At 42.1% G+C, this 15,261-nt stretch overlaps 1 protein-coding gene across 6 annotated transcripts in view; it reads left to right on the top strand.

The window, feature by feature from the left end:
* birc6 (baculoviral IAP repeat containing 6) overlaps nucleotides 1-15,261 on the top strand; it is a 118,246-nt gene that overhangs the window by 33,471 nt on the left and 69,514 nt on the right. For all 6 annotated transcript variants that reach the window (XM_061040842.1, XM_061040837.1, XM_061040841.1 and 3 more), the window contains 17 exons: nucleotides 694-847; nucleotides 932-1,048; nucleotides 1,844-2,001; nucleotides 2,755-2,881; nucleotides 3,028-3,138; nucleotides 5,254-5,512; nucleotides 5,644-6,215; nucleotides 6,885-7,060; nucleotides 7,144-7,240; nucleotides 7,957-8,151; nucleotides 8,254-8,454; nucleotides 8,619-8,898; nucleotides 8,984-9,240; nucleotides 10,081-10,189; nucleotides 10,488-10,724; nucleotides 12,873-13,740; nucleotides 14,754-14,897. In XM_061040842.1, the coding sequence (XP_060896825.1) occupies nucleotides 694-847; nucleotides 932-1,048; nucleotides 1,844-2,001; nucleotides 2,755-2,881; nucleotides 3,028-3,138; nucleotides 5,254-5,512; nucleotides 5,644-6,215; nucleotides 6,885-7,060; nucleotides 7,144-7,240; nucleotides 7,957-8,151; nucleotides 8,254-8,454; nucleotides 8,619-8,898; nucleotides 8,984-9,240; nucleotides 10,081-10,189; nucleotides 10,488-10,724; nucleotides 12,873-13,740; nucleotides 14,754-14,897 (4,062 nt within the window). The remainder of the gene's footprint in view (nucleotides 1-693; nucleotides 848-931; nucleotides 1,049-1,843; nucleotides 2,002-2,754; nucleotides 2,882-3,027; nucleotides 3,139-5,253; nucleotides 5,513-5,643; nucleotides 6,216-6,884; nucleotides 7,061-7,143; nucleotides 7,241-7,956; nucleotides 8,152-8,253; nucleotides 8,455-8,618; nucleotides 8,899-8,983; nucleotides 9,241-10,080; nucleotides 10,190-10,487; nucleotides 10,725-12,872; nucleotides 13,741-14,753; nucleotides 14,898-15,261) is intronic.

Raw genomic sequence — 15,261 nt, 5'->3', positions numbered from 1 at the left:
AAGCAGCAAAAACACTAAATACTTTTAATGTTTTCCAGGGCTGGTAAACAATTACCGCTACATTTTTTAATCACGATTAATCATTGAATTTCACCAGTTAATTACAATAGATAACATTTTTATCGTATGTTTAAAATCCCATTACTTTGCATTTGATAAGAGTTTTTGTTTGGCTTTTATTTTGTACCGTTTTAAGCTGAGAGTATTTTACCTCTTATTTGAATACAAACTTTTATTTTGAAATAATACTGACAGCCCTAATATTTTCACATTATTGTTTTTCCCTCAAACCTACCCTACAGCGCAGCTTCCCACACTTTTCCAACGAAGAAATTAAAAACCTTCTTGTTCAGTTAATTGTTCATTTTAATCAGTGACAGAGATATAGCATTATCTAAAACTCTGTAAGGTCAAACAACTTCCAAGCTGCTTGTTTATTAGCAAGCGAAACTGAAGAATCGCCAAGAACAAGTAGCTGTTAAATATGTAGACAAAGAAACGTTTATCGGCCCTTTCTAGGCTTTTTTTTAAAATGCTTCAAATAAGAAAACTGGTTTTACACTCTTTTGTACTTTTAGCACCTCCATCAATATTCTGGGATCTTAAATTAAATGTAGAAATTGAAGTGTCCAAACAAGACGAGTAATTTTTTTGTCATGTTTCACACCCCCCTTTTCTCATGTCCATCCTCAGCCTATAAGCAGCACCTGGTATGATTACTGGGGCGCTGACTACGGCACATATGGGTACAACCCATACATTGGAGGCGTTGGTATCCCGGTGTCCAAACCTCCTGTTGCTGCAGAAAAGCCAGGATCTCAGAGTCTGTCGGTGTCCGTGTCACAGGGTGAGTACGGGTGGAACCACAGACCTCACTCCATTTGCTTTATATAATGTCTTTCAATCTGACCTTTATGCCTACCTTTCACAGCGCTGGATGCGCGGCTAGAAGTGGGACTAGAGCAGCAGGCTGAACTCATGCTCAAAATGATGGCAACTCTGCAGGCTGATTCCATTCTCCAGGCCCTCACCTCAAGCTCATCCACAGGTGAGTACAAAAGACTGTATGAAACATGGAAATGATCATTTAACACAATTAGTATTTTTGCTTATTGTAACGTAATTTCTTCAGGATTTTCAACCACATCTCTTGAATCAGTGGAATAGTATTGTTATTTTTGAGTTATTTCAATCCTTCAGATCTCTTTTACCTCAAGGTTTGAGAAATAATACTCTTACTATTATATTTTCTATTTAAGAACAATTTAAACACAATAATTAAAACACCATGCTCTCATGTGGCTGTTTTTATTGCTGCCCCCCTACATGATTTTACCATGTTTGAAAAAACACAAAATCTAATTTAATTATGCTATCAAAATCAAACAATAAAGGTGATATGAAAAATGGAAGCCTTGGCCTTGTTGCAAAAATAAAAATATGTTATGCTCATCCATGAGCTGCAGCTCTTTAACAACCGCTTCACAAGAACGAAACAAATTACAGCTGTTTATTTAAAGCACACCTGGCACACCCAGGAAACAGGAGCTTTCTTGCTTTTGTGCGCCACATAGACAATGAATGTGTTTGAGAACGGAGTGCAGCGCTCACTGCTACCTGAAAGGCCCTTTAGAGTTAGGCTGCAAATAAGGATGAAGGCTTCGGTAATAGTTTTTTTTGCAATAGATGTTTGCAAACTTTCTAGTTGTTTTCAGGAAATCTGTTTTGATGACTAAAAAAAACTTTAGGTTTACATTGCTTTCAGTATCACAGTCCCTTTTCAAGTTTAAATTGGTGGTCTTTCGTTCTAAAGTACAAGTTTTACTTGTTGATTGGCTTTCAGTGAGCCAGGCCTCCAATGGGACTGATGACTCCTTGCTGAGAGCTCTCCATGGAGGAGGCTCTCCTCCTGTTAGTGGCCTGATCCAGGCCTCATCCATCCCAATACTGAGCGCCTGCTTCAATAAGCTCTTCTCCATGCTGCAGGTCCACCACGTACAGGTATGTCAGACAGACTCAGTGCATCTTTAAAACACATGATTCTTTGTCACTAATGTTTGGAGTAGAGGCACCTACTGAAGCCTTGACTCTACAATGGTTTTATTTTTTAACCTGTTCATAGTTTCATGGGAGGCTACAGAGCAAATTCTAGATTGTCTTTATGTGTAAATGTTTCTTTTGCCACTTTATAGCATTGATATTTGCCATTGAATTGAAGGTAAAGTTTGTCTTATTTTGTGCAGATTTTGCATGAATATCTCCAGGACACCCTGTAAAAACTGTAGCAATAATAAAGTTAATAAACCCCAAAAAAAAGAAATATTCTCTATAATGTAGCCAGTCATTAGACAGGCAATCTTTTCACATGCAAATCAGCAAACTACATCAAGCCCTGCTTTCATCCTCATCTTTGGAAGAGAAAGCAACATGCACAACATTCTGCCCTATGAAATCCTTACACTCTGTATTATGTGCTCATAAAATCCTCTCAGTCTAACTTCACTCTCTCCACATCTTTTTTGGATGAAAGTCTTGCTTACACAATTTTAAATCATTATTTAATCCAGCAGAAAGGAACATTTCCTGTTGTGGTCATTAATGTCTTGTGTTCCCAGATTCTGAATCATAACTTTATTCAGTTTTAAGGCGATGAAACTTCCACTTAAACTAAGTGATACCTCATAAACTCAATACTCTACAAATAAAGAAGAACAGACAACAAAGGGTATTTAAAAAAATGCATTCTCTTCTTAGCTGGAGTCTCTGCTGCAACTGTGGTTAACGCTCAGCCTCAATACCTGCTCTAATGGCAATGAAGAGAGCGGCTCGGACATCTTCATGTTCAACGCAAGCCGAGTGCCCACCATCCCGCTCAACCAAGGTAAGGACTCCATCACACTCTGTCTTCCTTTCAACACCTCTGATACAGATGTGGAAAGTTGAGTCAGTTAAGATTCCTTTCTTGTACTATTTTTTTTTACTGTTTGTATTCCTGCTGGGTTTATAATGTATTGTGTCTTTGTCCAGCATCCATCAGCAGTTTCCTGACAGTGCTGGCTTGGTACCCCAACACCTCCCTGAGAACATGGTGTCTGGTGCTGCACTCTCTCACCCTGATGACCAACATGCCCACCTGCAGTCAGTACCCCATTCTTATTGACTTGCTTCCATTACAGTAACCCATGTGAGAGAGTTGCACTCCCAATCTGTGGTCTTTATGTCCACAGTTAATAGTTAAGCAGGTATGGGAATGGTCTGTGTCAGTGGATATAAAATCAAAGGTTCATGAAGGTCTACAAGAGCAGAAGATAAGATGGGATGAATATAAGAAACCCATTTAAATGTATTGCTGATTTAGCTGACTCTTTTTTTTATAAAACATTGTCCCTTCATTCAAACACCATCTGAATGTTGATTCTGGAGCTAAAATGCAATTTCACTTGTGTTACACCTAATGTGTACTAAAGTTATGACCATAATTAAAAAATTACCCAAACGTACCCAATAAGGAGCCTATTTGAGCATCAACACTTAGCATTAATGCTAATCAGAGTAACTTCCATGTTTGCTTATGGTTAGAGATTGGGGAAGATTGACACAGTACTTTGCCGTGATAATTTGATGAGCAGACTGAAGTGTTTTGTTTTTTCTCAATGTTTAGATGATTCTGGAACGATGTTCAGACAATTTAGACTCTGGTATCAGGATTATATTTGTCATATCACTTAGACAGGATACTAATAGAAATTAAGTTGTTTTTTTGTTTTTTTTTTAACAAAATTGCAAGCAAACTCCTGCACACTATCTAAATATTACAAATACATTAGCACCATTGATTTGATTTGTTTATTCCAAACAACAACAAAAAAGACAGAAAATAAATAATTACAAACAGTGGAAAGTATAATTTAGAAAAAAATAAAATAATTTGTACACTAAGCTATTATAAGTTGCATGTCTGCAAAGGAGTGGGAAGAAGTAAACACTTATTGAATCCCACCCCCTCTCCAACATTTGGGTAAAGTTGCAAATGTATTTCTTTTTCAATTTGGACAATGCTCTCTCTCTTTGGGTTGAAATTATGACTGATGATCTGTAGTGTTTTTAAAGCTTCTGCACACCATCGAAAATTTGAAAACAGAGATTGTAGAATTTGAAACACACGTATCTTAAATTCTGACATCATTAACTACGACCATTAAAAAACAAACAGTCTACGATTACACATAGCCTGTTTCTGGTGAGGTCATCAGATGTCAAGTTTCAGGGTTAGCATAAGTAATTGTTATACAAGTTTAATTTGTATGATGCCTTTTAAATTTGGGGCAGGTTTTTATAACAGTGTCGGTCAGTATACCTCCTTTAAAATCCCACTTTGTTTCAATTTACACCATAATAAACTTAATGTTGTGACATAAAACATTACAGTATTAAATATCATATTACTGACAATGTTTCACAACACATACAGCAGATAGCAAAATGTTTCTAAATGCTGTGTGTTTGATTATACAATTCTAATGATATAACCTAATTATAATCTACTTAATTTTGTTAAAAGCTTAATAGATGATAAAATGCCCACAGCTCATTGGATTTGGATTTTCATTGGCTCTGTCTACACCTTGCATTAACATCCATCCTCTGTAATAGGATAACAAGTGGACAGCACTTAAATACAGATGTTTACACTTTGTATTAATAATGAGTCTTCTTTAGCACTTGATTCGGATCTCATTTGCAAAAAAAAAAGTGCCTGCTAGTTTGAAATGTGTCATCATTTACAACCAGCGGGAGGCAGCATTGTTCTCCCAGTAGACGGGTTGGTCCTTAATGCTGCCATGGATGCATTCATGTCTCCACTACCTAACCAGTCTACGTGCAGGACCACCTCTGTATCTGGTCTGAGCTATCAGATCTCAATCCGGCTTTAGGATGCGATTGGGGTGCAATCCCAACTTGCATGAAGACTATCCACTTGTTATCAGAACACCCAGGATGGTTGTTTATGCAAGTTGTAAACAGGGCCATTGTGAAAGTAAATGCATGAAAACCACTGCGGGTTTGGAAAGGAAATTTTATCTTAACAGCTCCAACTTGTCTTTTAATTTAGTCAGCAGTTTGAATCTCATTAGTTTTGTGACTTAAAATCCGACAGCATGTTTTTATTTATGCTCTCATTCTTCTGTAGTTGGTACCTAATAGTTGTGTTATGTGCAATGATTTACATAGAACCTGTGTTTGGACTTTCAGCCTCCAGCAATGGAATGGGCTCTCAGGAAAGCACAGCCCAGCAGATGGTGTCCGATCCCACCCTGGTTCACGTCCTGGTGCGCTTCCTGACTGGCTGCAGCACCAACGGGACAAGCCAGCACAGCTCTCAAGTGGGACCCACTGCCACCCAGGCCATGCACGAGTTTCTGGGCCGCCTGCAGGTTCACTTGTCCTCTACCTGCCCCCAAATGTTCAGCGAGTTCCTGCTCAAACTCATGCACATCCTTTCTACTGAGAGGTATGAGTATCTCTTGAAGTTTTCTGCCAATAATGTTTGCATCTTAAAGATTTCTAATTGACTCTAACAACAACAACAACAACAACAACAAGAGATCTCTTTGATAACTCGTGTTTATTCTCATGCTTTAGGGGTCCGTTCCAGTCAGGCCAGGGCCCACTGGATGCCCAAGTGAAGTTGCTGGAGTTTACTCTAGAGCAAAACTTTGAGGTGGTGTCAGTGGCCACCATCTCCTCTGTCATCGAGTCCATAACATTCCTGGTTCACCACTACATCACCTGCTCTGACAAGCTGGTTTCCCGCAGCGGCTCCGACAGCTCTGTGGGTGCACGCGCCTGTTTTGGTGGTCTCTTTGCCAACATCATCAGGCCAGGAGATGCAAAGGCTGTGTGTGGAGAGACAACACGCGATCAGCTGATGTTTGACCTCCTTAAGCTGGTCAACGTGCTGGTGACGCTGCCCCTGTCTGGGGACAGAGAGTTCAGTGGAAGGCTGCCGCCGGCTGGCAGCGGGGCAGCTGATAGCAGTGTGTCAGACGAGGAGAAGGTCTGCGGAAGCAAAGAAAGCATTGCTGGTGGATCCACGTCCAGTCAGGGTCCTCCTGCGGGTGTGGCTGACTTGGTGCTGGCAAATCAGCAGATTATGAGCCAGATCCTGTCAGCATTGGGCCAGTGCAACAGCAGTGCCATGGCCATGATAATAGGTAAGACATTCAGACCACAGAGAGTTATTTACTACTTCAGTTCCTCTACCAAGGGTTTCATCTCTGCTTTGGTTTTTCCATTCACAATATTTAAGTTTTAACCTTTAGCCTTATTTTCAGAACCAAACTGCCCACTGACACAATTAGTAACTTGCTGAAAAAAAAATTGTGTTGGCGCTTAAATGACAAGGAATTTTGGACTCACCAGTTAACAGATGTATTGGAATCTAAACGGTGCTGAAACAAAAATGTTAACCTTGCAAAGCTCCTGAGTAGAAAATTATGCTTAGATGCAGAATTATCTGACTTTTTAGCTATAGAAAAACTGTAAATTTACATTTGCTGAACACTGAGCACTGTGGCCACAATGCAGGGTAACTTTCATACCTGCACTTCCATGCTACTTTTATTAGTCTACTTTTATTGCATTTGCAATCACAGGGTGACACAAGTGTAAAATGTTGAACAAAGGCATGTGGATGTGAACGCATCACAGTGTCTGAGCACCACAGGTTTACAAACACACAACAGTACAAATGTTTATAATAACACAAATAATCAGTATCAGTTTCATCATCATCTTGTTTTTTTATTTCTGTCATTTTTAATTATTTTTTGTTGTTGTCAATAAAAAAACACACGAGCTGACATGTTCTCTGTGTTCCTTAGGAGCCAGCGGCCTCCACCTGACCAAACATGAGAACTTCCATGGTGGTCTGGACGCCATTTCCGTAGGTGATGGCCTGTTCACCATCCTTACCACACTGAGCAAGAGGGCCACATCAGTCCAGGTCATGTTACAGCCCATCCTCACATACATGGCCTGTGGTTACATGGGCAGACAGGTGAGCATAACACTTTTCAGTTTGTCTCTGGCTAAAAAAAAATATAATGTTTAGACATTTGTTTGTCATTGTTCTTGTTGCAGGGGTCTCTCTCCACCTGTCAGCTGTCTGAGCCTCTTCTTTGGTTCATCCTCCGAGTGTTGGACACCAGCGAGGCTCTCAAGGCCTTCCATGACATGGGTAGGTATACACAGGAACAGTCTCTGGTAAATTTGTCCCTCCTGTGAATACTTGGGCTACCGCCTCTGCTGCACTATGTAATAAAAGGAGGTTTATAAAAAAAATTAAAAAAAATCAAATATGATGATTGAAATAACTGTGGACCAACGCCATTTTCGGGTGCCCCCCATCAGTACAAAACATACTGATTATTGTATTGCACTACTTTGGTTGGTTGGTTGGCTTGATCATGCCTTTTTAAAATCAGCAGCCCCAGTTTGTCAAACTATCTGTTTATTGCAAGTTTACATTTTCACTGGTCACAAAGCTGTTAGAAACGTGATTTGTAGTTGAGCTTCCTCTGTGCTATTCTACCTTTGAACCATCACCCAGCCATCCCGGTCTTTCACCATAGCTACAGCCACAGTTAGCTAAGCTGTCCTGCGTCAGCTAATGGGGACTAGCTTGCTACGCCAGCGAATGATTTATTTTCCATGGAGCAGATATGTATTTTCCAAATCACAAGCATTGGCTCCATTGGGGGACGAAGAGTACATTGATAATGTTTACCCTACTACTGTCACTGTGGGAGGCAGAGAATGAGCTAAACAAGATCTTTCCCTTCATTTTCTAACTTCTGCTGCTAGGTGGTACTTAGTCGTAAAGCTCTGCAAATCAGCTGCCTATGGACATGTCTGCAATTGTGTTTTATCAATTAAGTTTCTTGTACTTTCCAGGTGGTGTGCAGTTAATCTGTAACAACATGGTAACCAGCACTCGGGCCATTGTGAACACAGCACGCAGCATGGTATCCACCATCATGAAGTTCTTAGATTCAGGTCCTGGAAAGACAGCAGATGGCAACCTGAAGGCCAGAGTGATGACATCAGAGCCAGACAATGCAGAGGGACTCCACAACTTTGCTCCATTAGGTGCTTTCAGTTGCTTTTGACTCGATATCTTACATTTAAAAACCTTATCATCTTTCATGAACTCTCCACTCATCATAAATGATCTGTTTTTCCCCATAAAAGGCACCATCACATCAAGCAGCCCCACAGCCCAGCCAGCAGAGGTCCTTCTTCAAGCCACGCCCCCACATCGCAGGGCGCGCTCAGCAGCCTGGTCCTACATCTTCCTGCCAGAGGAGGCCTGGTGTGACCTCACCATCCACCTCCCTGCTGCTGTGCTACTGAAGGAGCTCCACATCCAGCCTCACCTCGCCTCTCTAGCCAGTGAGTTGAACCAGTTTATTAATGAATGTCAAATAAGGATTTTCTTTCATAAATTCACAATGTTGTGTTGGTAAGTGCTTTTTCTTCGCTGTTTTTATATCTAGTTATTTTTTTCCTCTCACTTGGAACAAAACTAAGCTATGTTTTTGTTTCAATTCCACCAGCCTGCCCATCCTCAGTCTCTGTGGAGATTAGCGCTGATGGAGTCAACATGTTGCCGCTCTCTACGCCGGTTATCACTAGTGGCCTAACATACATAAAGATCCAGTTGGTAAAGGCAGAGGTTGCATCAGCTGTTTGCCTGAGGCTGCATAGGCCTCGTGATGCCAGCACTTTGGGTCTATCCCAGATCAAACTCTTGGGGCTTACTGCATTTGGTAACACCTCCTCTGCAACTGTCAACAACCCATTCCTGCCTTCTGAGGACCAGGTTTCTAAAACCAGGTAAAATAATGATCCTGGATTGAAAGTTTTTCAATTAGTCTTCAGTGTGGGTGTTGTTTTTCAACTTTTCTTCCTCCACATACAGCATCGGTTGGCTGCGCCTTCTCCACCATTGTCTCACCCATGTCAGTGACCTTGAGGCCATGATGGCCAGTGCTGCAGCGCCCACTGCAAACCTGCTGCAGACCTGCGCTGCGCTGCTCATGTCACCTTATTGTGGCATGCATTCCCCAAACATCGAGGCCGTGCTGGTCAAGATCGGGCTGCAGTCCACTCGCATCGGGCTCAAACTCATTGACATTCTTCTGAGAAACTGTGCTGCCTCTGGCACTGACCCCGCAAGTGAGTCACACATAGCTGCATCACTGAAGAGTGGTAATCACAGGCTGCAGATCCCCATGACCTTAAAAAACATGACTGCGTTGCCAGATGTATTCCCTTGAAAGATCCTTAATTTAGGTTGTAAAGAGTTTAAGACTTACACAAGGGCAAATTGCATTTAATCATGTAATATTTGGTAATTACAATGTTAAATCAGGAATGTTTCATATGATAAAATTAAACCAAGAGCAAACACTTCAGAGTCTATAAATAAGTGAACAGCAGGTCAAATGGGAATTACACTTCAACATACATGGAGAATAGATTTTTTACTTACTGATATGTGTTTATAAAAATAGTTTACTAGCCCTATGATAAAACATTTCCAAATATCTTTATTCACTAAAGCAATATCTGGTCACTGTAGTAAATATTCACAATAATAAGGGTTCTGCACAGGCCTGAAACTAGGAGCAGGACTTGCCAAGTCTGTGTGATACTGCCAAATTTGAGTCCCAAATTGACCCTGAAGCCACAGTTTAAAAAAAAAAAAAAAAAAATTATTTGATGAATAATCTTTAATCATTAGCTCACCAGATTAATACTTGTTTTTCTAGATGATGTTTCACGGTTAGAATTTTTTTTGTTAATACTGCAAGTAAGATTCAACCATGTTTTGGGTTCCTCTTTGGGCAATGAAGCTGTGAGTTTAGGAAAGCTTTAGATTCAAGGGTCCTTCTACAAAGAAAAATATTTGATTATGTGATTTAATGGTACTGGGATAAAAAACAAAGAACAAAAAAATGTATAAACCTTCCTCATGTACTCATTCTTATTTTGTCTCTGCCTCTGTCTTTGAAGATTTGAACAGCCCTCTCCTCTTTGGAAGACTGAACGGCCTCTCCTCAGACTCCACCATCGATATTTTGTATCAGCTGGGCACAACACAGGACTCTGGAACCAAAGACAGGTACATCAACATCCTCGTTTCACCTAGACTAAAACCGTCCTTAAGTCCCCCTCAATAAGAATTACAACCAATGTGAAACAGTTTTCCAATCAAGGTGATTTCCCAGACAGACGCATGTGCTGGTAGTAAAATGTGTCCTCACACTCTCCTTGTTATCTCTTACAGCCGTGGAAGTGCTTATTGCATATAAATACTAATGTGATTCACTTTACACGAGGGGCTGAGGAGATGATGCTGTGTTGTCCAAACTATGTGATAAGTCATTTAGCAAAGTTTGTCTGAATTTTAACCCCTCCAGGATCCAAGCTCTACTCCAGTGGGTTCATGACTCCTCGCGCGTAGCAGCCCACAAGATTAGCGGCCCCATGGGATACACTGGTGCCGGAGCCAGCTCTTCCTCTGCTTCATCAAGGGAGTACGGCCTCCTCATGCCTTCTCCTTCCCATCTCCACTGTGTGGCAGCCATACTGTGGCATAGTTACGAGCTGCCTGTCGATTATGACCTGCCTGCACTGCTCAACAGAGAGCTTTTTGAGTAAGTCATTTCCCTTTTTCAAACAATGTTTCTATGTAAAGGATATTAAACATGCATGTTTTGTCAATACATGTTTTCGGCAGCACCTGTCTTTCATACAAAACCAATGTAATTCAGTGCTCAGCATCCTTAGGGGAAAAATTATATTGGAGTTAGCTTTTTTTTGCTGCTGACCCTTGAACTGAAAAAAGTCAACAAAAATGGCTGAGGAGAAACTAACACTTGCTTCTTTTATCTCGTGCAACCAGACTTGTTTTTTCGAGATTATAATTTCCAGGTCTGGATTTAATGCTGGTCCAAGGACAGGATTCCTTTCCATTGTTTTTATGTTTTCTTTGTAAAATTTCCTTAAATAAAATTCTTTACAGTAACTACTAGTAGCAGTAAGCAGTGAAACAAATAATGGTAACTTAGCGTAAGTTTAGCTTATCCTTCTAACTTACCTCCCCTGACAATGAATGTCAAATATACAGTACAGACCAAAAGTTTGGACACACCTTCTCATTCAAAGAGTTTTCTTTATTTTCATGACTATGAAAATTGTAGATTCACACTGAAGGCATCAAAACTATGAATTAACACATGTGGAATTATATACTTAACAAAAAAGTGTGAAACAACTGAAAATATGTCTTATATTCTAGGTTCTTCAAAGTAGCCACCTTTTGCTTTGATTACTGCTTTGCACACTCTTGGCATTCTCTTGATGAGCTTCAAGAGGTAGTCACCTGAAATGGTCTTCCAACAGTCTTGAAGGAGTTCCCAGAGATGCTTAGCACTTGTTGGCCCTTTTGCCTTCACTCTGCGGTCCAGCTCACCCCAAACCATCTCGATTGGGTTCAGGTCCGGTGACTGTGGAGGCCAGGTCATCTGGCGCAGCACCCCATCACTCTCCTTCTTGGTCAAATAGCCCTTACACAGCCTGGAGGTGTGTTTGGGGTCATTGTCCTGTTGAAAAATAAATGATGGTCCAACTAAACGCAAACCGGATGGAATAGCATGCCGCTGCAAGATGCTGTGGTAGCCATGCTGGTTCAGTATGCCTTCAATTTTGAATAAATCCCCAACAGTGTCACCAGCAAAGCACCCCCAAACCATCACACCTCCTCCTCCATGCTTCACGGTGGGAACCAGGCATGTAGAGTCCATCCGTTCACCTTTTCTGCGTCGCACAAAGACACGGTGGTTGGAACCAAAGATCTCAAATTTGGACTCATCAGACCAAAGCACAGATTTCCACTGGTCTAATGTCCATTCCTTGTGTTCTTTAGCCCAAACAAGTCTCTTCTGCTTGTTGCCTGTCCTTAGCAGTGGTTTCCTAGCAGCTATTCTACCATGAAGGCCTGATTCACACAGTCTCCTCTTAACAGTTGTTCTAGAGATGTGTCTGCTGCTAGAACTCTGTGTGGCATTGACCTGGTCTCTAATCTGAGCTGCTGTTAACCTGCGATTTCTGAGGCTGGTGACTCGGATGAACTTATCCTCCGCAGCAGAGGTGACTCTTGGTCTTCCTTTCCTGGGGCGGTCCTCATGTGAGCCAGTTTCTTTGTAGCGTTTGATGGTTTTTGCGACTGCACTTGGGGACACTTTCAAAGTTTCCCCAATTTTTCGGACTGACTGACCTTCATTTCTTAAAGTAATGATGGCCACTCGTTTTTCTTTACTTAGCTGCTTTTTTCTTGCCATAATACAAATTCTAACAGTCTATTCAGTGGGACTATCAGCTGTGTATCCACCTGACTTCTGCACAACACAACTGATGGTCCCAACCCCATTTATAAGGCAAGAAATCCCACTTATTGAACCTGACAGGGCACACCTGTGAAGTGAAAACCATTTCAGGTGACTACCTCTTGAAGCTCATCAAGAGAATGCAGAGTGTGTGCAAAGCAGTAATCAGAGCAAAAGGTGGCTACTTTGAAGAAACTAGAATATAAGACATATTTTCAGTTGTTTTACACTTTTTTGTTAAGTATATATTTCCACATGTGTTAATTCATAGTTTTGATGCCTTCAGTGTGAATCTACAATGTCAATAGTCATGAAAAGAAAGGACACTCATTGAATGAGAAGGTGTGTCCAAACTTTTGGTCTGTACTGTATATATTCATTATTGTTGACTAATTGTATTCCTTTGCTCTCTTCTAGGCTGCTGTATAACTGGTCTATGTCGTTGCCATGCAACATAGTGCTGAAGAAAGCTGTGGACAGCCTGTTGTGCTCCATGTGTCACATCCACCCCAGTTACTTCTCCCTGCTCATGTCCTGGATGGGGATCGTTTCAGCGCCCAGTGCCAGTCACTCTCAAGCCCAGCACCAACGTCTCGCCATGACCGATGATGGGAAAAAGCAGCATGATGCCAACACCAACGCTGCAGGACTCACTGATGATTCCAAGCATGCAAGACCCCCTATCAACCTGTCGGAGTCCCAGTTAACCACGCTGGCTGCTGCCTCTCAGTCTCCAGGGGCCATAGAGCAGCTGCTCGACTCAGGCTTACCCTCACTGCTGGTTCGTAGCCTGGCCCAGTTCTGTGTCAGCCTCCTGGCCAGTGCAGACCTTCCTCTGCCAGCTGCTCAAGCTGAGAGAAGACACCATCATCACCACTACCACTCATCCTCCTCCACCTCACACAGTCGACCTCCTCTGGCTGCAGAGCTGGCAGCTCCGGTGCTGCGCTTCCTGACGGAAGTAGGAAACAGTCACGCCATGAAAGACTGGTTAGGCGGACCAGAGGTGAACCCACTGTGGACGGCACTGCTTTTCTTGCTGTGCCATTCCAGTGCCAGTGCAAGTACCAGTGCCAGTGCAAGCTGTCAGCCTCTGGGGTCCGGATCTGCAGCTGGTCCCCCTCCACCCCAGCCTCAGCCTTCAGGGTCACGCTTCTCCCTGGCTTCTTCTGGGCAGCCAGGAGGACTCACCACACAGCAGAGGACAGCTCTAGAGAACGCCACCGTGGCCTTCTTTCTCCAGTGTATCTCCTGCCACCCAAACAACCAGCGGCTCATGGCACAGGTCTGCTTTTACATTCCACACTGTTTGAATGACAAAGGTTATAGCATACGCTTTCTTTGAGACATCAGACATTGAGGGCGCGGTCACACTGGTCATCTGTACCGTGCTGTACCCAAGCCCCCCCGCTGTGCCAATCCCACGCTGGCCGGCACGGCCTGTGGTCACACTACACAGGACTATCCGTGCCTAAGCACGATTACCTCTTGTACATAACGTCTTAATACAACACATGCACGCTTTATGTTATTATGAAGCGTGCTCAGTTTACAAACAGGCGGACAAGAGAGAGAGAGAGAGAGAGAGAGAGAGAGAGAGAAGAAGAGATGCGCAGTCGAGTCCGCGTCTGTACATCAGAGAAAAACACAGAGAGCTTGACAGCTACTTTACTGACTTTGCAGCTTATTTTAAGCCATTTTAATCAGACACAGCCATAAATAAAATAGACGCGCGGACTCACGCACGCCCGCACATCGGAGAACAACACAGAGAACATGACAGATACTTTGTGTCTTATATTGAGTCATGTTAGTCAGATACAGACATGAAACTCTGGATTTCTCCAGAATGAAGGCTGTCAGTGTTGTGTACCCGCGTGCTTGTGAAATGTACCGTGCTGAAGCACACCTCTCCGAAGTGTGCCAAAGCCAAGGAAGTGTACCGTGCCTGAGCACAGCACGGAGCGGTCACACTGGTCAAACGAACTGGACTTTAGGGTTGAAGCGTGCTTGGGCACGGTACGGATGACCAGTGTGACCGCGCCCTGAGTGAAAGTGAGGGATTCTCTATAAAGCTATTTGCTGTACAAACACTTTTAAGATGACATCACAGCAGCACAGATGACAAAGACAGTTCTAAAAGTTTCTGTATCCATTGGTCTTAAGGGCCCATAATGAAAACACCAGAATTCTCCATAAAGGCTTTAGTAACACTAGGAAACCTTACTAGTATCAAACCTATTTTGATTTATTAATCAATCTCTATCATGACTTCAACACTGTATTTTCTGCCTGCAGGTTCTGTGTGAACTCTTCCAGTCTGCACCTCAGCGAGGAAATGTCCCCATCTCTGGAAACATATCAGGCTTCATTCGAAGGCTTTTCTTGCAGCTCATGCTGGAGGATGAGAAGGTCACAGTCTTCCTACAGTCTCCCTGTCCGGTGGGTAACTTTCTCTCAATTTCTTCACTGTCTCCTTGCAGGTTGAAAAATGGTTATTCGAGCAATTGTTGCCTTTCAATGCCAACGGCTACGTACATGTAACCCTTTGGATTTGTTTTCTTTTTCTTTTGATAAACAGAAAAATAAATATCTTAATGTCTCTTAATGCTTAGGTTAACACAGTGTCATTAATACTGGTGCTATGCAGACATGTTGACATGTGCCTGAGTAATATCATGATTGTTAAGGGGCTTGGTATTTAAATGTTATATATTACAGGTTTTATATTTCAGTAGGATTGCTATGAAATTAAGGACCACATCATCATTGTATTTCCCAAGCACACCTACCTTGAGCCATGTTT

Source organism: Labrus mixtus, chromosome 6 (genome assembly GCF_963584025.1).
Source record: "Labrus mixtus chromosome 6, fLabMix1.1, whole genome shotgun sequence".
Lineage (NCBI taxonomy): Eukaryota > Metazoa > Chordata > Actinopteri > Labriformes > Labridae > Labrus > Labrus mixtus.
Note: the sequence above shows the minus strand (reverse complement) of the source record. Positions and strands in the feature narration are given on the sequence as shown.